The sequence below is a fragment of the Pseudorca crassidens genome, chromosome 3 (assembly GCF_039906515.1).
Source record: "Pseudorca crassidens isolate mPseCra1 chromosome 3, mPseCra1.hap1, whole genome shotgun sequence".
NCBI classification, from domain to species: domain Eukaryota; kingdom Metazoa; phylum Chordata; class Mammalia; order Artiodactyla; family Delphinidae; genus Pseudorca; species Pseudorca crassidens.
The window spans coordinates 167623731-167646103 of record NC_090298.1 but is presented as its reverse complement, the minus strand read 5'-3'; the positions used below and the strand labels follow the sequence as shown (position 1 = coordinate 167646103).

Below are 22373 nucleotides of genomic sequence, written 5' to 3'. Positions count from 1 at the left end.
TCAAAACTTCAGTGGAGGAAGTCACTGCAGATGCTGTGGAAACAGCAAGAGAACTAGAATTAGAAGTGGAGTCTGAAGATGGGACAACTGCTGAAATCTCAGGATAAAACTTTCACAGGTGAGGAGTTGCTTCTTATGGATGAGCAAAGAGAGTGGTTTCTGGAGATGGAAGCTACCCCTGGTGAAGGCGCTGTGACGATTGTTGCAATGACAACAAAGGATTTAGGATATGACAGAAACTTAGTTGATAAAGCAGCGGCAGGGTTTGAGGGGATTGACTTCAGTTTTGAAAGAAGTTCTGCTGCAGGTAAAATGCTATCAAATAGCACAGCACGCTACAGAGAAATGGTTCATAAAAGGAAGGGTCAGGGGCTTCCCTGGTGGCGCAGTGGTTGGGAGTCTGCCTGCCGATGCAGGGGACCCGGGTTCGTGCCCCGGTCCGGGAAGATCCCACATGCCGCCGAGCGGCTGGGCCCGTGAGCCATGGCCGCTGAGCCTGCGCGTCCGGAGCCTGTTGCTCCGCAACGGGAGAGGCCACAATAGTGAGAGGCCCGCGTACCGCAAAAAAAAAGGAAGAGTCAATTGATGCAGCAGAGTTCACTGTTGTCTTATTTTAAGAAATCGCGGCAGCCACCCCAGCCGTCAGCAACCATCACCCTGATCAGTCAGCAGCCATAGAGGCCAGACCCTCCACCAGCAAAAAGATTACGACTCGCTGAAGGCGCAATGATTAGCATTTTTTAGCAAGAACGTATTTTTAAATGAAGGTATGTACATTTTTAAAAGACATGATGCTATGGCACACCTAACAGACTACAGCGTAGTGTAAACGTGCTTTATACTCCTTCCATCCCTCTTATTTTTTTAAACTTATTTTCAAAAATATTGATTAATAGACTACAGTGTAGCGTAAACGTGCTTTATGCTCCTTCCATCTCTATTTTTAAAACCTATTTTCAAAAATAAATTTTATTTATTTGTTTGTTTGGCTGTGTCAGGTCTTAGCTGCAGCATGTGGGATCTTTTTCTTTAGTTGTGGCAGGCGTGCAGGATCTAGTTCCCTGACCAGGGTTGGAAGCTGGGTCCCCTGCAATGGGAGCGTGGAATCTCAACCGCTGGACCACCAGGGAAGTCCCGTCTCTTTTTATTTATTGAAGAAACCTAGTCTTTGGTTCTCTTTATTTTACACAGCAGGGATTTTGCTGATTGCAGAGTGTTTTTTGTTTTCTTATCATGCTCCCCTCTCCTCTATGTGGCCTGTGAATTGGTAGCATGTCTAGAGTCTGGCTCGGAACTTAGATTCCATTTTTTCAAGTGCGCTTCATAGGTGGTGATGTGAACTCCTATCGGATAGCACACAACGTTTAGTTGTCTCTTTGCCATAGTTGGTTTTTTTCCATGTGTTTCAATGTGTTATTTAAGAGGACCCAGGTGTTTGAATGTTCACCAGGGCCCAGGCAGTGAACTTGGGAAAGTGGGGAAAACAGAATGCGTGTTGTGCTTGCAGTTCTTTTCTGTCCAATTCAGTGTGAGTTTGGTGTAGAGCACTGTGGTTCAATACCTTGCTTGTACTGCATCATTCAGGAAGGAGGCTCCTTCATGCCCGGTTGCCCTGCTCTTAGTAAGTGATCTGTTATGGGCTGAACTGTGTCCCCCGCCCCCAAATCCATATGTTGAGGCCCTAACTCCCAGGACCTCAGAATGTGACTGGATTTGGAGATGGGTCTTTAAAGAGGTGATTACATTAAAAGGTCCTCAAGATCAGTCCTAACCCAATATGACTGGTGTCCTTATAAGAAGAGGAGATTAGGACACAGACAAAGGAGTGACTGTGTGAGGACACAGGGAGAAAACGGCCATCTACAAGCCAAGGAGAGGCAGCCGGAGGAATCCACCCTGCCAGCACCTCCATCTCAGATGTCCAATCTCCAGGACTGTGAGGACATGGAATTTCTGTGGTTGGAGTCACCTGGTCTCTGGTCCTTGGTGTGGCAGCCCTCACAAACTGATACAGGGTCAGCTAGGCACTGCTGTAACATGTCCTGTCGGCCTCTTATCTTACAGTTTCATTCGTTGTTGGCATCAATTAATTCATATTCTGAATCAATTCGAAAGCTGTACGTTTCTCTTTTAGGCATTTTCCCCCCACACCAATTAGCTGGAATTCTTCCCTAAAGAAGAAATGTCCTTCCTCAACCAGGGCTGTCTGGTTATCCTGAAATATAGTTCCTACCAGACAGGTGGGATACATGCTTATCTTCTCCCCTGCCAGGGCCCATTTTCAGACTGAGGTTGGGTGTACTACTCATTTCCGATGGTGACCGTGAGGTTCGTTATTTGGTCTTCCTTCGTTTTGTTCTCTCTCATCCTTACCAACTCAAGCATCTCTGTGTATTCAAAGTGCTTCAATTAGTCTTTGTAAAAAATTTTTTATTGACGTATAGTTGATTTAAAATGTTGTGTTAGTTTCAGGTGTACAGCAAAGTGATTCAGTTATACCCATACATATATTCATTTTTTTTCAGGTTCTTCTCTCATATAGGTTATCACAGAATATTGAGTAGAGTTCCCCGTGCTACTCGGTAGGTGCTTGTTGGTTATCTACCTTATATATAGTAGTGTGTGTGTGTTCATCCCAAGCTCCTGATTTATCCCTCCCTGTCACATTTCCCCTTTGGTACCGTAAGTTTGTTTTCGACATCTGTAAGTCTGTTTCTGTTTTGTAAGCAAGTTCATTTGTGTCATTTTAAAAAAATTAGATTCCACATATGAGTGGTATCATATATTTGTCTTTCTCTGTCTTACTTATTTCACTTAGTATGATAATCTCTAGATCCATCCATGTTGCTGCAAATGGCATTATTTTGTTCTTTTTTATGGCTGAGTAATATTCTATTGTGTATATATATAGGTACCACATTGTCTTTTTTTTTTTTTTTGCGGTACGCGGGCCTCTCACTGTTGTGGCCTCTCCCGTTGCGGAGCACAGGCTCCGGATGCACAGGCTCAGTGGCCATGGCTCATGGGCCTAGCCGCTCCGCGGCATGTGGGATTTTCCAGGACCGGGGCACGAACCCGCGTCCCCTGCATCGGCAGACGGACTCTCAACCACTGCGCCACCAGGGAAGCCCCACATTTTCTTCATCTATTCCTCTGTTGATGGACACTTAGGTTGCTTCCATGTCTTGGTTGCTATGTAACAGTCCTGCTATGAACACTGGGGTGCATGTATCTTTTCGAATTACGGTTTTCTCCAGATATATGCCCAGGAGTGGGATTGCTAGATCATATGGTAACTCTATTTTTAGTTTTTTAAGGAACCTCCATACTGTTTTCCATACCGGCTGCACCAATTTACATTCCCACCAATGGTGTAGGAGGGTTCATTTTTCTCCATACGTTCTCTAGCATTTATTGTTTGTAGTCTTTTTTTTTTTTTAATGTATTAAGCCCTTTAAAAAAATATATTTATTTATTTTTGGCTGTGTTGGGTCTTCTTTTCTGTGCGAGGGCTTTCTCTAGTTGCGGCAAGCAGGGGCCACTCTTCATCGCGGTGTGCAGGCCTCTCACTATCGCGGCCTCTCTTGTTGCCGAGCACAGGCTCCAGACGCGCAGGCTCAGTAGTTGTGGCTCACAGGCCCAGCTGCTCCGCGGCATGTGGGATCTTCCCAGACCAGGGCTCGAACCCATGTCCCCTGCTTTGGCAGGCATATTCTCAACCACTGCGCCACCAGGAAAGCCCCATGTAGTCTTTCTGATGATGGCAATAATCAGTCTTTTTTTGTAATAGATTTATTTATTGATTGATTGATTGCTGCGTTGGGTCTTCATTGCTGCACCCAGGCTTTCTCTAGTTGTGGTGAGCGGGGGATACTCTTCGTTGCGGTACACGGGCTTCTCATTTCAGTGGCTTCTCTTGTTGTGGAGCACAGGCTCTAGACACGTGGGCTTCAGCAGTTGTGGCACGCGGGCTTAGTAGTTGTGGCTCATGGGCTCTAGAGCGCAGGCTCAGTAGTTGTGGCGCATGGCTTAGTTGCTCCGTGGCATGTGGGAGCTTCCTGGACCAGGGCTCGAACCCGTGTCCTCTGCATTGGCAGGCAGATTCTTAACCACTGTGCCATCAGGGAAGCCCCAGTCTTTTTTGTTGTTGCTCAAGCTGTCCCATCTCTGGCCAAAAGTAGCCCTCTCACATTGCATAGCATCCTCTGGACACAGCCCCATTTCACACTCACCCTCTTGCTTTCTTACTGCACAAGACTTCACACCCGCCCCCCGCCCCTTCACATTTCCGGTCCAGCTCTGGAATCGGCCATTTCTCCATGAAGGCCCTTTTTCAGTGGTGTCCCATCTGGGTGCCAGGGGTACTCATTGCTGCCTGGTGGTCATCATTTCCAGGCCTTTCCAGTGGGCAGAGCTAGGAAACACAGACTTTTGAAAGGAAAAAAAAATCACAAGTTCTACTGTTATTTCCAGCTCACACTTAATGTCACAGTGTTTTACTTCTCTTTTCCCTAAAAAATCTGGTTCCTAAAACCACTGACATTGTCATTTGCATTATTCCATTAGATGCAAAATAGTTTCCAAATAACATACCGATTTTAACTACTGAGAATAAAACTACCAAAGGAAGATCTGTTTGCAGCTCTGGTTTTCCTTTACAATAGATCTCACTGTGGACATACCACAAGAACACTGGGTCCCTTGAGATAATTATTTTCTGTGTGTAGTTGCAGCGTGACATTGACACATGGGTTCGTTCATTTCACCTTGGCTTTCGATGTTTAGGGATTGCTTTTTTTAAATTAATTAATTAATTTTGGCTATGTTGGGTCTTCGTTGCTGCACGTGGCCTTTCTCTAGTAGTGGTGAGCGGGGGGCTACTCTTTGTTGCGGTGTGCATGCTTCTCATTGTGGTGGCTTCTCTTGTTGCAGAGCACTGGCTATAGGTGCGCGGGCTTCAGTAGTTGCAGCACGCAGGCTCAGTAGCTGTGGCGCACAGGCTTAGTTGCTCCACGGCAATGTGGGATCTTCCTGGAGCAGGGATCGAACCCATGTACCCTGCACTGGCAGGTGAATTCTTAAACACTGCGCCACCAGGGAAGTCCCGGGGATTGCTTTTTTAAATTAAAAATTTGAATTTGCACCACATGTAATGATTCCAAAGTAAAAGTCACATAAAAAGGTAGATCCACCCCCACCCCAAACTGTGCTCTCCTTTCCCTGCAGGCAACCGTTTTAATTTTTGGATTGTCCTTTTTGCAAATATAAACCGTGTGCTTGCTTGTGTGTCCCTCTGCACACAGAAAGTAGCATTCCACATATAGCAGGCTTCCTTTTTTTAATGTTCAGATATACCCTGAAGATGTCACATCAGTGTCAAGAAGTCCTCCTCTTCCTTGCCCCATTTTACAACCAGAATTCCGCTGTGTGGCAGCGCCACTGTTTACTGCTCTGACGGCCCACAGACAGCAAGCCGTTCACAATCTTTTCCCACTACCAACGATGCCCCCACTCAATCACCTTCATGTAGCGCTTATTTTTGCTAGCGTCTTTAGGATGGGTTCTCAGGAGTGGAATTGTGGGGTTAAAGAGAAATGTGTCGATGATTTTGATTGATGGCATCACTCTCCTCTTTGTTCCGCATTGCCACTAGCCATTTGTCAACCTGCTTAGGTGTGAAATGGTATTTCGGTGGTTTTAAATGGGCATTTCTCTTATGATGAATGAGGTTGGGCATCTTTTCCAAAGTTCTAGGGCCATTTTCACTTCTTCTTTGGTGCAGTCTTTACATCTTTTGCTCCCCTTTTTTCCCCCCTAGTGGACTGTTGGTCTTTTTCGTCTTGATTTTTAGGAACTCTTTGTATATTAGCTGTTTGTGATATGGTTTGCAAATTTTCCCCCCAGTCCAGTTTGTCAATTATTTTTTGACCTTGATTTATTGTGCCTTTTTTTTTTTTTTCTTTTTTGCCACATGGCACAGCTTGTGAGATCTTAGTTCCTGACCAGGGATTTAACCCAGGGCCATGGCAGTGAAAGCTCTGAGTCCTAGCCTCTGGACTGCCAGGGAACTCCCTATTGTGCCTCTTTCACATGCAGAAATTATTTTTAAAACTTTCATCCAACTTATCAATATTTTCTGTTATTTCTCCTGAATTTTGAGACATCATGGTTGTTGTTTCTCTCAATCCCAAGTTATAAGGTAATTAATTCATCCATGGTTTCTTTAGTACTTGTATAGTTTTATTTCTTACATTTATGTCTGTGATCCATTGGAACATATCCTAGTTGGGGAAATTTGGTAAGGATTCCAAATGGTGAATACAGTTGTCCCCACACCATTTATTTAAAAGTCTGTCCTTTCTCCATTGACTTGAGGTGGCACCCCAGCCACATACCAACTTTCCATATTCACCCGAGTCTGGACTTGCCATTCTGTTCCAGGGGTCTGTCTGTCCACCTGTGCACTGGTTTAAGGATGGCGGCTTTACCATGTTTTGATATCTGGTAGGTTGGATGCCCCCTTCCCCACCTCCAACGCCCATTGCTTTTCTTTGCCTTGTTTTTCCTGGATAGTCCTGCTTATTTTTGTAGACGAATGTTAGAATCAATCCATCTCCACTAAATAAAATCACATTTGGATCACATCAAGATTATAAACTCATTTAGAAACATCCTGACTGCTTTGTAACCTTGAGTCTTCCTACCCAAGAACATGTATCTCTTCCTTTTGTTCCAGTCTCCTTTTGAGTCACTTAGGAATATTTTACCTAAGTTTTCCTTAAAGATCTTCCTTTAAAGGCAGTGCACAGTTTTGGGAAAAGTTTTGCCTGAGTGTTTTATATATATATATTTTTTGTTGCTTGTAATGTTACTGTAAACGGGGCCTTCTTTCTTATTTCTAACTGGTGATTTTCATATACGTGTAGGCTTCTGTATGTTAATACTACATCCGGTTACTTTATCAAATTCTCTGAAGTCTGTACTAGTTTGTTGATTTTCGTGAGTTTTCCAGAAATAGAATCACACCATCTGCAAACAGACATGATTTTATCTCCTCCTTTCCAATTCGGATTTCTCCCATTGTTTTCTTTTATCTCGTTGCTTTAGCTAATCCTCTCATATCTTACTAAGTCATAACGTCAAGAGTGAGCAATTATTTTTAAATTAATTAATTAATTTTTGGCTGCACTGGGTCTTCATTGCTGCATGCAGGCTTTCTCTAGTTGCGGCGAGTGGGGGCTATTCTTCGTTGTGGTGCACGGGCTTCTTTTTGCGGTGGCTTCTCTTGTTGCGGAGCAGGGCTCTAGTTACGTGGGCTTCAGTAGTTGTGGCTCACAGGCTCTAGAGCACAGGCTCAGTAGTTGTGGTGCACGGGCTTAGTTGTTCCACAGCATGTGGGATCTTCCCAGACAAGGGCTCAAACCCATGTCCCCTGCATTGGCGGGTGGATTCTTAACCACTGTGCCGCCAGGCAAATAAGAGTGGGCAATTTTATCTTATTCCCAACTTCAGCAGGAGAGCAAGTTTCCATTAAATAAGATGCTGGCTGAGGATATATTTACCAATTTCGAGTGTTGTGTTGTTTTTTTTTCAAATCACGAATGCGTGAATTTTGTCTTTTAAATTGTTCTTTCTGTGTTTCTGAGAATTCTCATATGATTTTTTTCTTTACTTAAGATATTAACACAACTGTATCGAACCATCCTTGCTTTCCTGGAGTGAATCCCACTTGGTTGTGTTTTTGTTTTAAAGTGCTGACAGATTCTATTTTGCAAGGAAATTCTGGAGGAAGTAGGAGGAGATGGGGCTCACAGTGGGCAGCCTCGGAGACCCAGGGAGGTCTCCCTGCAGTGGGAGGCAGCGCAGTGGTGAGCTGGCAACTCTTGTACTTTCCCCAATGAAAGTGTCTAGGCAAGAGGAAGGCAAGGAGAAACTGCTTAAATCCATCTTAAAAGGGATATTTCAATCTAAATACCCATCGAGGAACCAGTTAAGTAAATCATAACACATCCACACAACAGCATACTATATAGTGATTAAAAAGGATTGGGAACTTCCTCGTGTGCCAATGGGCAACCACCTCCAGCTTACTAAGTGAATAAAATCAAGGGCAAATCAACGTCTTTACCATCTGTATGAAAAAGGAGGAAAAAGAACATCAGAACCAGATCTGCCTGGCAAGTGCGTAAAATACTTCCGGAAAGAGACGCAAGAAATAGAGAACTTGGTTGCTTCCAGGGAGGGTGAAACTGGGTGCCTGGGAACAGCAAGGAGACTCTTTGCCCTTTCCCAGTGGTGTTGTTTTGCCCTACCTGTCCAAAAAATAAACACATAAAAACTTGGAACTCCAAAAGTAAAACGGACCCAGGGGCCTGGTTATTCTTTACTGGGCCGCACCACCCTAGATTCCTATCTCTGGGGCGGGGGTGCACAGGGGGCCAGTGCGCCCTGCCTCTTCCTCACCCAGCCCCCTTCACGGGTGCCTAGGTGGGCCAGGCCCCCAACTTCGTCATCGTGTTTGACTGCTCCATGGAGACAATGGTCCGGAGAGCGCTGCACCGGGGCCAGGTGGAGTGCCGGGCCTCTGACTGCAAGTCAGCCATCTGCCAGTGCCTGGAGATGCATTACACCCTGTGTGAGCCCACCCTGGCCTTTTACCAGCAGAAGAACCTGCTCCGAAACTAAGTACTCCCTGCTTGCTGCTCACTCCCCTGGCCCTCCAGGGGAGCAAGTCCAGCTGAAACAGCACAGGGGTTATACTGCAGCCCTGAATCCCAGAACTCTGAGCCTCAGTTTCCCCAGCATGTACACTGGAGAGTTCCATTTCTTCCATTAGGCAGAATGGGTGCAGGCTGTGGCCTCCCAGGTATGACACAGAAGGTCTAAACAGAATGGCTCCAAAACTGCAAAATTAAATACATTTTAGAACCTATCTACACACACACACACACACACACACACACACACACACAACACGTTAAGATTAGGACAACTGGTCAACCACAGCTCAAATCAAAGCCAGCCATGTTTTCAAGGTAGAAAGCAGGGATATCTTAATCCTAAAGTGACCCATGCAACTCCTGTACTTTCACTGCTGTGAGGACAGAGAACTCTGGTGTCATTCCTGTTCCCCTCCCGCAACCAAAGGTAAGAGCAAGAGAGAAACTAGCCTCAACCACCAAGGATGGGATGGGAAGGGGGTGAGCTAGCCTGGCACAACCCTGGTCCTATGGCCTGTTCCCAGGGACAGCATCCCAGTTTGTGCCCAGCTGTTAGTAACGCATAGCCTTGCAAGGCAGCCCTCCTGACCATTTCCGTCTCCTCATCCACACGGCCCTGGGGTGCACCTCTCAGTCCTTTACCAGCAACTAAAAGGGGACTGCGAACCTGTCACCCTCTCCGTCAGGGGGTGGAGGGCAGTGACCCTGCGATACTCAGAACTGACCCCCCTTTGCTCCCCTTCTCTAGATCTTGGCAGAAGCAGCTCCAGAAAACATTTTTGCCAAGTGCTGCTCTGTCATCAAGTCTACAGTGAGTCAGGAGAGGGCCGGGGGCTCCGACTTTCCCCTTGCCCCAGAGCTCAGAGAGGGTGCACTGGCCTGAGGTGAGACGCCTGGTGAGAGGAGCCTGGGGTTCCAATCTAAGCTGACTCCCCCACGTGACCCCAAATCGACAACCTCCCTCTTTCCTAGGCCCACTGCCCCACAGGTGGTCTGACTGGGGGCCACCAAGGGGCACTCCTGCTAGGACAGGTCCCTAATTAATCTGGAAGGTCATGGGGGCCATGAGCAGCCCCACCTGGAGGCGGCAGCTGTTGCTGCTCCTGCTACTGAAGCCTGCGGGCCCAGACATCCAGATTCTGAGTGTGACTGCCGAGCTTCTCAGTGCTGGGATTTCAACCCTAAATCCCAGAGGAACACCCCAGGCAAACAGCATGCCTCCGCACACTCACCCCTGGGCCCAGCAGCTCAAGTGGCCTCTCAGACCACCGTCCCATCTCCTGTCCTCGTCCTTAGACTGCCACAAACCACTGGAAAGGACGCCCTTCCTTTCAACAGGCCAGGTTTCCACCTCAGGGCTCGCTAGCAAACAGGCCACAGCTAGACATGCCATCAGGGCCAGGCCGAGTCCCGCAAGGCACGGCCGGCCATGGGTTTGCTGTGGTGGCAGGCTGTATCCATGGGAACACCTGTCCCTGGGGACCCTCCTGGGGGCCTTGCTCCCCACGTTCCCAGAGGCTGGAACGCTGGGGGAGGACTGCACTGCTGGGGCTCTGCCTGCTTCTCCCTTCCTACAAGACCAGGCGGCCAGTCTTTGGGGGGCCAACACCCCACTCTCATGGGCCAAGCTCCTCTTCAGCTTGTTTCCTCTGCAAACACAACTGCGGCCAGCACGCCGTTTTAGACAAAAAGCACTTTATTTAACCAAAAAAGGGGTGGGGGGCAGAGTTAGGAAAGCACAATGCGCCTGCAGAAAACTATCTTTTCTTTTAATTCTGGTTAAAAAAAAAAAAACAACAAAAAAACCAACACAACACAAAGCTTGTAATTTCCAATCACCGTCATCAGGCTTTTACAACATCTATAAAGAACAAACATCTGCTTCAAAAGTCTACAGGGAGAGAGAGAGAGAGACGGCACCCGGCAGACACGGGGAGGTTTTGTTATCATTTATTTGTGAAGTTAAAAACGAGCGATAAAAAGTAAAAACTGCCATACAATTTTTTGTTTGTTTTGTTCTCAACTGTTTTCAGTTTCAATGTCCTCTTGAACCGATGAAACACGACAGACCAGTCCTGGGGGTGGGGGGCGGGAGGGGTGGGCGGCGGGGGAGCTGGGCTGGGGTGGAAGGAAGAGCAAGAGGAGGAGCAGAGAGGCTGAGTGCGGGGCTGCCTGACGCGGGGCGGGGTTCCTGCAATACCAATACCTGGTCCATGGAATGTTCCAACTCTAACTAAAAAAAAGAAATAGCAAGAGTGACTTTTTTTTCCTTTTTAAAAGTTTATTTTAAAAACATGAAGAGGGCCAAGGGTGGTAGTAGGGAGTGAATGAATTGCTTTCTCCTGAAAGAGGCAGTGTCAGGAACGCTGGGGTGGGGCGGGGGGGGGGATGATAGAGATTTTTTAATATATATATATATAATTTTATAGGTTTTGTTTTGCTTTTTAATTTTTAATTTTTTTTTTTTTTTTTTTTTTTTTGCAGAGATTTAGTTCTCGCTATCTTCTATGGCTGGCTCAACATGAAAGATCCCAATTTTGAAAGAAAAAAAGCATGTGAGACACACAGAATGAGCGAGAGAGCGAGAGAGCGAGAGCCCGGCACCGCCTGTGCTGCAACCTCCAAGCCACTCACAGCGAGGGCTCCCCAAGCACACCCCCTTGGCAGCCATCGCTCTCTCGACAAACAAACGGAAGAAAAACAAACAAAAAGCCCCCAAACAGAACAAAATGGAAAAAAAATAATAATAGATTTTCACAGATGAAGAAGTTCACATTCATTCGATTCATTGAGCCTGCGGAGAGGGAAGAGATAGGAATTGGTCACTACAGGAGGGGAGGCGGGAGACTGGGGGACGGGGGCGAGGAGGGGGCCAGGAAGCCCCTCTCCCGAGCCTGTGGCGAGCGCAGGCCGAAGGATGTGTCTGTAGCTGTCTAGTCAGTGCTCCGGGGCTCGGCTGAAGTCAGACTGGCTCCCTGATGGAGGAGAGAGTGACACAAAGGAAGAAGAAGCAGGGAGAGAGGGAGGGAGGGGGAGAGAGAGGGAGGGAGAGGGAGGGAGGAGGGGGGAGAGAGAGAGAGAGAGAGAGAGAGAGAAGAGAGAGAGAGAGAGAGAGAGAGAGAGAGAGAGAGAGAGAGAGAGAGAGAGAGAGAGAGAGAGAGGGCGGGAGAGAAGCGCTCAGGGCTGGGAGCGAGGGAGGGGAGGGGAGGGGAGGGGAGGGGGGAGGGGCCCTGTCTTCAGGAAGGAGGGCTGGCGGCCCGGCGCATCACAACATGACAGTCAGAGATCACGGTGTCCCCACAACACCCCTGTGAGGTAGGTTGGAAGGTGGCAGCGATCGTCATGCCCACTTCACAGACAAGACCAGGACACAAGGCAGGCACGGGAGCAGAGAGGCCGAGCCTGGGCGGAGCGGGAGGGCCCAGGCCCCTCGGCACCTCCCCACAGCCCACGGGAGGAGCCACAGGAGGAGCCACGGCCAGGCCACGGCCGAGCCGCACGGGGCCGCTTGCAGTACACACAGTCACTTGGACACGCGGGGAGAGATCGTGGTTTCAAAAATAAAAGAATCAAAAGAACAAAAACCATGAAAGTAATGCAGAGCGGGGAAAAAATATCCGTTTTCTTCCCAAGTGGCCAGATTTTGAGTGAGTTAGCAGCCAGGATGGCGACCAGCATCTGAGCGGACGGCCTGCCCCCCACCCCCAGGACTACCCACCAGTTCAACAGTTCCTCCTTTTATTTGTTTTGCGCGGTCTCCCCCAGCATCATGACAGCGTTACACAGGAACAAGCGGGCCGGCGGAGGGAGGCCTCTTCGTTTAACCTCTGGACCCAGCACACACTTCCCCCGGCGCGTGGGGACTCCCGGAGACCTCTGGCCACGCGGCCCCCGCTGCAGGCATCAAGGACACACCCCGCAGGGGAAGGGATTTCCGGCGCTACCCACTAAGGCAGGATGGACGGTAGCCGGGGGTTGGAAGGAGAAAGGAGGAGGAGGAGGGTGGCAATTCCCACTTGCCTGCTGCTGTCCCTGCTGTGTGGGTGGAGGCTGGGGGCCGCCAGGACCTGGAGTCTGTCCGTAGTAAGCGGCTTGCTGTCTGTAATATTCGGCCCAGGCGGCACTGTAGTCTGGCTGGGAGCCTGGGGGTGCTCCTGGACCCCCTCCCGTGGCCACTTGAGCTGTGGAGGGGCAGAGGGCGGGTGAGTGTGGCCGGCACGAGGGCGAGCCCGGTCCTGCCCCCCGCGGCCCCGCCGGCTCACCCTGCTTCTTGTAGTACTCCTCCCAGGCCTTCGTGTAGTCCTGCTGCGGGGGCGCGCCGGGCTGCTGGGGCTGCTGGCCTGTGGACACAGGCTCCGAGGTCAGAGCCCAGCCTGGGGACACGGCCACCCACCCGCCCACCGCTCGCTGGCTGACCCAAGCCCCCGCCGTGGCCCAGGCACTCACCGATCTTCTTGTAGTACTCCTCCCAGGCCTTAGTGTAGTCCGACTGGCCGGCAGGTGGAGGCTGAGGGGGCTCGCCCTGGGTGGGCGGGGCCGCGGGGGCCGGTGCTGGGCCTGGCACAGGGCCTGGGGGCTGCTGGTAGTAGTGTGAGTAGTAGGCGGCCCAGGCGGCGTTGGGGTCTGCAGCGGCAGCTGCGGCTTTATCTGCGGGAGGAGGACGTGTGGGCTGAGCGGTGGCCCAGAAAGCTGGCCCCTCTCCGCCTGCCCGGGTCAGGTCCTTCCACTTACTCGGGTCGTGAGGAGCAGGCGGCTGCCACTGAGGGTAGGTATTGCCCCAGCCCTGGGGTGGGTACTGGTGAGGAGGGGGGCCTCCAGCACTGCAGGACGAGAATGGGGAACACATGAGCCAGGTTGCTCCTGGGTCCCCACAGAGGATGGCCACAGCTTGGACGGGGACCCAGAGCACCCCTTGAGTGGCGCTGCGGGTTCCTGGCCCAGGGAAGGGCATGAGATGACCGATGCAAACGCCACAGGCTGTGCTGACTCAAGGAAGTGCAAGTCCCCGAGCGCACCATGCATGGATATACACGTGGGTGGAGACCAGGGGCAACACCTGTGGCATCTTTTAAGAATGTGTCTGTAAACAGGGGGCCAGCAGGGATCATGTCTGGGGCCAAACGCTCAGCACTTCCACGAGGCGGGGCTGGCCATCTCAGCGGAGGGAATGGACACAGGGTCTTCCAGTCTCCCTGCCAGCACAGCCCTACCCCACCCCAAACCCCAGGGAGCCGGCAGGGATACTCACTGAGGGGGAGCCCCGGGTGGCCCCTGATTGAAGGGCCCGGGGTTGAAGGGTCCCATGGGGCCGGCAGGGCCTGGGCCCCCGGGGCCTGGTCCCACTGGGCAGAGGGGACCCTGGAGGAAAGAGAATCGGACAAGTCAGTGGAGGGGGAGAAGGAGCCGGGCCCAGGCTCCCAGAGCCCCTCCCCAGCCCACCTCGATCTTCTCCTCGATGAGCTGCTTGGCGTGGTCGATCTGCTGGGGCGAGCCCCGGATGATGAACAATTTGAAGTTGGGGTCCCCGTTGGGTGGCAGCTGCCGGGAGATCTCTACAAAGGCGCCCGTCTGCTGGTTTATGGCTTTCACGTTCTCGCCACCTGCGGGAGCCACAGGCCATGAAGGGAGGGTGGGAGGAGAGCGGGGGAGGGATGGGGCCCATGGAAGGGCTCCTCACCTCGGCCGATGACCAGCCCACACTTGTGAGTGGGAATGGAGAAGGTCATCTCCCCACCGGGAGGGCCCCAGTTGCCTTGGCCTCTTCCTCGACCTCGGCCCCCTGGGGGCATGCCAGGACCCCCTGGAGGGCCCGGGGGACCACTCTGCAGGGGAGGGAGGAGATGGAGGATTAACACAGGAATCCAGCCTGGCCCCTCTGTCCCCACCAGCCCTTCTCAGCACAGCCGACGCCACCCACCCTGAGGCTCTGGAGGAGATCATTGATGATCCTCGCGGCGTGCTCACACCGGTCTGGGGGCCCCATTATGTGAGCTATCTTCTCAGGACCCGTCCCATCATCTGAGGCAGCACCCAGAGAACAGAAACGCAATTATGAGAGAAGCACAACTCCAAACCCCCGTAACACCGCCTCTTCAGGGCAGAAGCTGGGCCAGGCTAGGTGTCTGAAATATCTCAGCCTCAAAGTGCTGCTCGCCGCCCTCCACGTATTCAGGGGCCGAGAAAGGCCGGCGGGCCCACGTTGCCAGAGAAGGAAACCAACCAGCTAAGGCAAGGTGGTGGATGAGGCTTCTTTCTGCATCGGGTATCCCCCAGAACTAACGGATGCACTTGACAGAACTCAGAACTGACAACATATCTCTCAAAAGCACAGAGGAGTCCCTCCTCCCCACAGACCAGCCACTCAGACACCCTCACTGCGGTTGGCAGGAGCCCAGAGCCGGGGCCGTGCAAGTTAACCCAGCCCAGGGGCCCCGGGGGCTTGGTCAGGAGAGCCCTCGGGCGGGGGAGAGGAAAGAGAGAGTTTGAAAGGAGAGAAAAACATACTCCCCCCTTCGACTTGGAAAGCCTGCCTGTCACCCACTTTCTCACGTGGCTGTCCCACCGGGGGGGAGGTGATGAGGCATGTCCTGCTGGTCTAGGAGTAATGAGGCACCGCAGAGGCTCAACAGGCTAACCCTGGTGCCAAGCTGCCCTCAGTGGACCCCAAGAGTGCTCCTCAGCGGACAGACCTGGTCAACATGTCCACATGCCCAGCGGACGCCTGGCTGGCCCCTGACCTTGTTTAAACTGTATCCGAACACCCGCGTCATTCTGGATCTTCTTGATCATCTCTCCACTCCGGCCGATGACCACCCCCACAGAATGCCTGGGCACTGGCACCTGAGGGTGGGTGGGACGCAGGAGAGTCAGCTGGGCTCTGTCCCCAGCCTGCGGCCCTCTGCTGCCCAACACCCCCCACCCCCTGCCCACCCTGGCACTCCATCCACCTGGGGAAGCCTGCACTCACATCGATGCCCCCGCCGATCCGGGATCCATACTCGTTCCGGTCCCCGAAGCCACCCTGGTCACGCTCCCGAAGGATGTCCATCACCATCTCACAGGCTTGCTGCAAACACACGAAGCACAGCGCTCACATAAGCACCGCCGCCCCACCGCGTGCCCAGGGGTCACGGGCCTAAGCTAAGGACCAGCGCACGTGTGCCGAGCTCTTTATCCGCCGCCCTAAGAGACACATGTGGTGAGCACCCCCATCTTCTGGAGTTTAGGCCACCTGCTCACGTACAAACGGCCAGGAGGCAGAGTTCAGCAGAGAACAAGTCCTGGGCTGACTTCAAAGCCAGCGCTCTCAAAAACCTCTCCACTTGCATATGAATCTCCAGCTCACCTGCCTGCCCTCTCTCTGCCCCAGAACCCCTCGCCAGCCCCCAGGGTGCGCTCACCTGTACTTTGTAAGGGTCTCCAATGATCCGGAGCGGTTTGTCCACATTTGTGTTCTGCGATCCATCTTGGATCAAAATCATCTTCACTCCAGCCCGTTCCTTTACAGCCAAGGTTGAGAGTCAGTGCTGAGCTCTCAAAGGACTTTCTGGGGCGTGTGGGGGGCCAGGTGTGATAAAAAAGGATGAAGGACCCTGGCAAAGCGGCTGGGGGCAGTGGTGTGCAGACGCACAGCCCCAGGGAGGAAACTTTCTTGGGAGGGGAGGGGCCCACTCCCTTACCTGCAGCTGCTTAATCGTCTCTCCACCTTTGCCGATAACCAGGCCGGCCTTCCCCGCAGGGATCATGATCTCCTGCACTGTGCCGTTCTGGCCCCCATTGGCGTTGTCGTGGAACTGTCCTGGGGGGCCCCCACGACCCCGAGAGACGATGTCATCCAGCATCATCTTTGCTTTCCTGGGAAGGGGAAGAATGGGTATCATCACCTGAGAGAGGACTGGCCTGGAAGCTCCACCCAGGTCCCAGGGTAGGCGATTCCAACCCACATGGTCTGACAGATGACAAATGGTCCTGTCCTCGGGGGTGGGGCTATTCAGGCCCAGGTTCCCCAGATCTCAGGATTCATGGGAATCATAGTGTCAGGACAGCCCCCTGGAGAGGGCAAGGCTTGAGAGACATGGTGTGGGAGTCACCCTCAACTTCAAAGGGATCCAGAGGGCTTCTGCCACTCTCCTCGTCAGTGGCAGGCCCAGCCAGGGACTTACTGCACAGACTCTGGGGCTCCTGTCAAGGACACGCTGCGCTCGGGTAGGCCACCGCTGTCTGGAGAGAAAAGAAGACAGGGTCAATGCCTTCTTGGGTCTGCAGACACCAAGAGAACTTTCCATGGAGATGAGGAGACCTCCAGAACAATCAGTGGCTACTTCTGCCACCGTGCGGTGGCCTGACAGATCAATTTACCTCCCCAAACACTTGGGAGGCTGCTCTACACGAGGCCAAGGTCAGGAAACTTACAATCCAGTAAGGGAGGCAAAACTTTTAGAAAAAAGATGAGATGGAAAGCAAGGCAGATTCCAGAAAGTCCCAAACCTGGGCCCTGTCCATCACCACTGATGACGAGCAGCTTCCAGTCAATGAAGGGCACGGGTTAGGCAGGGCGAGCCCTCAGAAAGCCCTGCAAAGCAGGCACTTGCCAAGGAGCAGGCAGAACTGGACTTGAACCCAGGCCTGACCTCAGCTCTTCTTCCTAATGAGCTCCCCTGCCTCACACATTCCCGCCTGTTTTCCACCAGGTGTTTAGCTCAGGTGGCAACATGGTCAGAGCAGGGTCTGGGGTGCAGCTCCCTGCACTGCATTCCAGCCCTCCCCACTCACCAGAAAACTGAAGAGAATAAGAGTTGCAGCTACACCTTGAGGCGCCAGAGCCTAGCACATAAAACGTGCTCAATGAACACCAGCCCGTTTCACCTCTATCCAATCACGGCAGTCAGAGGATTATGACAGAAAGCCCAAGAGCGCCCCCCCCCCCCCGCCCACACCCCAGCCCCGCTCAGCTCAGCTCACCCCAGCCCAGCGCCTGTCCTGGCCCAGATCTGGCTTCCCATACCTGGAGAGATCTGCACTTTGCAGCCCGAATCCTGCTGGATTTTGTTAATCTGTTCGCCTCCTCTGCCAATGACTAGGTGGAGAAAAAGAACAAAAGCAGAGATTGAGGCGGGGAGCCTGGCGCTGAGAAGACTGTGTGGAGGGGGTCCCGGTCCCGCTGATGTTCGGGGGGTGAGGGTGGGGGGGTGGAGCAGCCAACTTGAGAGCTCTGCCATCCCCCCGGCCAGAGAGGATGGGGACAGAGAGAGCATGAAATGGGCTCTTTCAGACCAGAGGTTCCCGGGCTGCCGGGGGCGCCTGGGAGACTGTCCCAGAGACAGGGGGATAACGGGCATCCCTGATCACGGCTGACCCACACTCACTTAGTCCCACCATGCCATCTGGGACTCTGTACTCTTCTGTCATTGAAGTCCTGCAAAGAGAGATGACGAGAGTCAGCCTCAAGTAGGAGCGAAGTAGGGGGGATGGAAGAGCCAGAGGGCCTCCTGGAGAAAGACCCCCAAAGCCACAGGCCCTGCCTTATATGACATGGGGACCAAGCCCCCACAGGCCCGAGCACAGTCTGACAATGGCTTGGGGGCTCCCTCGGCCCACAGAAGATCACCCAACCTCTCGGGGCCTCAGTTCCCCTTCTGGGCCACAAGAGGCTTGGTCTGGGGTGGCGTGAACCCCTGGGCCAGTGCCGCTCCACCGACTCAGGGCAAGGAGGAGAACTTGGGCCACTTTCACAAGAAATCTGATGGTGTCATCTGATGTCTATAGATTTTAATTAAAAAAAAAAAAAACTGGTTTTGTATCTTTTTCATTTCATTCTCCTAGTAAGTTGTTTTTAATGCATTTCACAAAACTTCAACCAATTGAAAAAAAAAAAGAACAACAGGGTCCTTCACAAAGGATTCTACGTCAGATTCACAGAGGTCATTCTGGGGCAAAAAGGTAAGAAAGACCCTCCTCCCACCCCAACCCCCCAGCTCCTCCAGCTCTCAGGGAACAAGAAATCTACGGAAGACAGACGAGAAGGCCAAGGTCAGTCCCCAGCCTTTTCTAGGAGGAAGGAGAGCTGTGCTTCTGACTGTCCCCACTCCAAACAAAGGAAGCAAGAGGATGCAGAGATCCCCCTTCCTCGTTACAGCTAACAGCCACAGCCCTGTGCTCTCTACAGCCCCAGAGACAGTAAGTACAAGGGACAAATGAAGCTCCTTCTGCTTTTCATTCCTTTCCCTGGTCGACCAGCAAGGGAGACAAAGCCCTAAATGATGTGGCCTCAGACAGAGCCCTCCCTCAAGTCAGTACAAAAGGCCAGGGATAGCGAGGAAAGAAATGACATGTTCTCCAAATCACAACTTACCTGGGGGGAGGATGGATGGGTCCGAGCTGAGAACTGATGGCTGCAGAGAGAAAATCCAAAGGAAAGATTGGCCTGGCTCCTCTTTGGGACCCCAAACACTGCCGGCCCCAGGCATTCCTGCCTGCACGAGGGGCAACTAGCACTTATCACAGTGCTTCCGAGCCCTCCCGAGTGAAAGCAATGGAGCCCGCCTCAAAACCACACACACTCTGAGGTTTCTGCCTCAATTCCCAGGCTCTGGGTTCTCTAAAGCTCGTGGACCCCACGAAACACCACGAAACACCACGAGCCTCCATGAAGGAGAGGTGTTGTCTGCTCAGTACTTCCAGCTCCCCAATGCTAGAAACCTAAAATCCAGAAGCTGCCCTCTGCCTGTGTCACCCAGTGGACTTACAGTCTCCCTGGGAAGCCAGTTTCTTGCTCTCCGGTTGGTCTGTGAAAAGAAGAGGATGTCAGATGCAGCACCCACCCACCCACCCACAGCTGCCTCAAATCTGATGCTGGTGCCGCATGTCCTGGCAGACAATCGTCCTGTCCCCCAGCCCCCACGGCAGAGCCAGGACAGGGGAGTAGCGGAGATGAACCCCTGAGGGAGGCCAGACTTCATCAATCCCCCGCCCTGGCACTCAGGGATAAGAAGCTCTTTGTAACAGGGGGAAAATTACGGTGGCACCCGAGTCCTTCCGGCTTAGGACCAAACCTGCCTTGGGGAAGTCAGGCTGATCACTGACTTGATACTCTGGGCTGCTCTGGATCACACTGCACGCCCCGGGGCCAGCCACACTGCACTGATGTGGGGCCTCGAGAGAACTGCCAACACCTCCCTAGCTTGGCAGGAGGGGAGGAACAGTCTTGAGAACTCACAACTTGGACCTGGTCACAATCAATCTGCCCTCCACTCAGCCACCTGATACCTCAGGATAGCAGCGCGAACAAAAAGAGACAACAAAGCTGGGATCGCTGAGGTTTTAAAAGACCAAAATGGCAGCGGGCTCCCCCCACTTTGAACCACATTCAAACAAAGGCACCTCACTCTCTCCCCACTGCCCCTCCAGCAGGTAGTTACCTCCATCTTCTAACTGTCTCTTTTGGCCTCCAAAACCAAAATCAGGAGTGCTGTTATTCACTGTTGTAGCGGCATCACCTCCTATTTTGGCTGCGATCTAGAAATAAAGTTGTAAGCAGAGAAAAATTACCACCCAAAACCTCCCTCCGTGGTGCTTAGATCGACTTCTCTGGTTCATTAAACCCAACAGGTCTTGCTGTCTGGCCTGGGAGTGACTTCCCCCAGATTTTGGTAAGAGCCTGTGGGTTAAGACCTTCTAGAAAAAGTTTTTACCCAAGGCCTCAGAGTTTAAGAGTTATTCAGGAATTTCAAAACTCCTTTTTCTCTATGAGATTTGTGCCTAAACTGTTCGTGGCCAGAGTGTAATCCACACTGACTTGTTCTAGGGGTGAAAGGAACAGAAGTTCAGGTGCCAGGGAAGGTCCTCAGGGCCCCTCCTCCAGGGAGAGCTTTCAGATATTCACTTGCCCAAGCTCCTGGTCCTCTGGGATGCTGAAGAGCACAATTTTCCTTTATCTCCCTCACCCTCATAATCTTTGCATTTGTTCAACAAATCTTAGGAAAGTTTTTGTTTCAAGGCATCTGAACCCCTCATTTTGACCAAAACAGACCTTTCTCGGAACACGTTACATTTTAGACACACGAACAGCAACATCAAGTAAACTCCAACCCAACAAATTTAAGACCAGAGTCGGCTGACAGAATTATTACAAATTTTCCAAAGAAACACAGCCGTGAGCTGAGGACCTATCTTTTCACCTCTAATACTTTAATAAAAACAAAACAAAAAAAACACTTTGAGCCAAAGCTCTTGGGATGCCTAGATGAGGCCTTATCCCACCCCAAATGACAGCACCAACTCCCCTTGTTATAGTTGCTTCTCTATCAAGACAGTTTGGGGACAACCAGATCAAATGCAGCTTAGAACCCTATCCCACCCCAGGGGTGAAAGCCACAGACAACGCTGGGAGGAGAAGAGGGCATTCCCCTAACAGGACCTCCCACTGTGTCCTGGAGGTTTGGGGACAATCCTGAGTGAGAAAGCACTCAATGGCCTGAGCCCGGTCAGCTTCCTTTTGAAAGGGCAACAAAGTCCTCACTTTCTATGGGCCTCCTCCCCTCAGGCCATGGGGAGGCTGGAGCCGGGGAGGTCACACACCAGCATGTGACACCTCCATGGAGTCATCATGCCCCAAAACACAGTGGTGGGACCCTTCCCTTCTCTCCCCAAAAGAGACAGACCACGCTTTCAAGTCACCAGAAGCATCAAAAAGTGCCAGTCCCTAGGCCAACCCTCCCCATTTCAACTAAGTGCTTGGCCACTGCCTGGCAGCCAAAGGGTCCCCTTTCCACTTTCCAGGCTCAAGAGGACTTTTCTCCACCCCCCACCCCGAAGTCCCTCCTTCCTAGGGAGCAAGCAGAAATGGGACCGGGGTGGGGGCAAACAGTGCTTTTTGCCCTGATGGGGAAGTGGGGGCACACAAGACCTCCCTGGGAAGGCGAGCCCCCTGCTTCCAGGAGTGGAGGATGTCCTAACGGGGGAGGGAAGTCCACAAAGTGAGTCCCCGCGCTCCAGGTACCCTGCACACCCAGGGGACGCTCTTGGGTGAACCCCGGACGACCCTTCCCCCTGCAGGGGCTCACCCCCGGAGGGAGCCCCACTCCAGGTGTCTGGGGAGGCCCAGGCCCCCGCCCACCGCCCCACGTGACCCCGCGGCGGTCCCGCCCCCCCCGCGACCCCGCGCGCGCACGTGACCCCGCCCCCTCCCCCGCCCGCGCGCGCGCCCCTCAGGCCCGCGGCCTCCTCACCTGGCGGGCCCGCTGCACTGCGTCTGCGAAGGCGTCCTTGCGGATTCCCGGGCCACCCCCGCCGGGCGGCTGCGAGGGGCCCCCGGCTGACCCTCCGCCCGGGCCGCCGCCGCCTGGACCGCCGCCGCCCCGGTCCCCCGCGCCCGGCGGGCCCGACGGCGGGCCTCCCCCGGCACCCCCGGCTCCTCCGGAGCCCCCGCCCCCGCCGGCGGGTGGCGGCGGCCCGGGCGGGGGTCCTCCCGTGCTGTAGTCCGACATGGCGCGGCGGGGCCGGGCCTGGCGCGGAGGCTGAAGCTGAGGAGGCGGCGGCGGCAGCAGCGGCTCAACGCGGGAACAAGGCCTCGCTCCACACGGCCGCGGAGGACTCTGGGAACCCAGCGGCTGGAAAGACGACGAGGGGGGAGAGGGACGCCCCCTCCCGACACCG

At 52.9% G+C, this 22373-nt stretch overlaps 1 protein-coding gene across 5 annotated transcripts; it reads right to left on the bottom strand.

Moving 5' to 3' along the window:
• Window positions 1-10654: 10654 nt before the first annotated feature.
• Window positions 10655-22341, bottom strand: KHSRP (KH-type splicing regulatory protein). Of its 5 annotated transcripts, none has more exons than XM_067734027.1 (20): window positions 21947-22341; window positions 20138-20234; window positions 19466-19504; window positions 19072-19111; window positions 18086-18135; window positions 17725-17796; window positions 16883-16940; window positions 16400-16574; window positions 16121-16219; window positions 15688-15786; window positions 15458-15560; window positions 14638-14738; window positions 14398-14542; window positions 14160-14320; window positions 13969-14078; window positions 13452-13540; window positions 13167-13367; window positions 12983-13060; window positions 12741-12901; window positions 10655-11514 (listed from the first exon to the last, which is right to left on the bottom strand). In XM_067734027.1, the coding sequence occupies exons 1-20, from the start codon at window positions 22202-22204 to the stop codon at window positions 11506-11508; spliced, it is 2145 nt and encodes a 714-aa protein (XP_067590128.1). In that variant the 5' UTR covers window positions 22205-22341; the 3' UTR covers window positions 10655-11505. The 5 variants fall into 5 exon arrangements, with proteins under 5 accessions (XP_067590128.1, XP_067590131.1, XP_067590129.1 ...); XM_067734030.1 differs by having other exon boundaries at window positions 10655-12901; window positions 21947-22042; window positions 22187-22325; XM_067734028.1 differs by having other exon boundaries at window positions 10655-12901; window positions 21947-22047; window positions 22189-22324.
• Window positions 22342-22373: the final 32 nt, after the last annotated feature.

Bases quoted from the DNA above. Each gene is read 5' to 3' on its own strand.
- KHSRP (XM_067734026.1), bottom strand. From the start codon at position 22,204: ATGTCGGACTACAGCACGGGAGGACCCCCGCCCGGGCCGCCGCCACCC. The intron at 19,112-19,465 runs GTAAGTCCACTG...TTCTCTCTGCAG, and splicing joins ACTGGCTTCCCAGGGAGACT to CCATCAGTTCTCAGCTCGGA. The intron at 16,941-17,724 runs GTATGGGAAGCC...TTTTCTCTCCAG, and splicing joins CAAAGTGCAGATCTCTCCAG to ACAGCGGTGGCCTACCCGAG.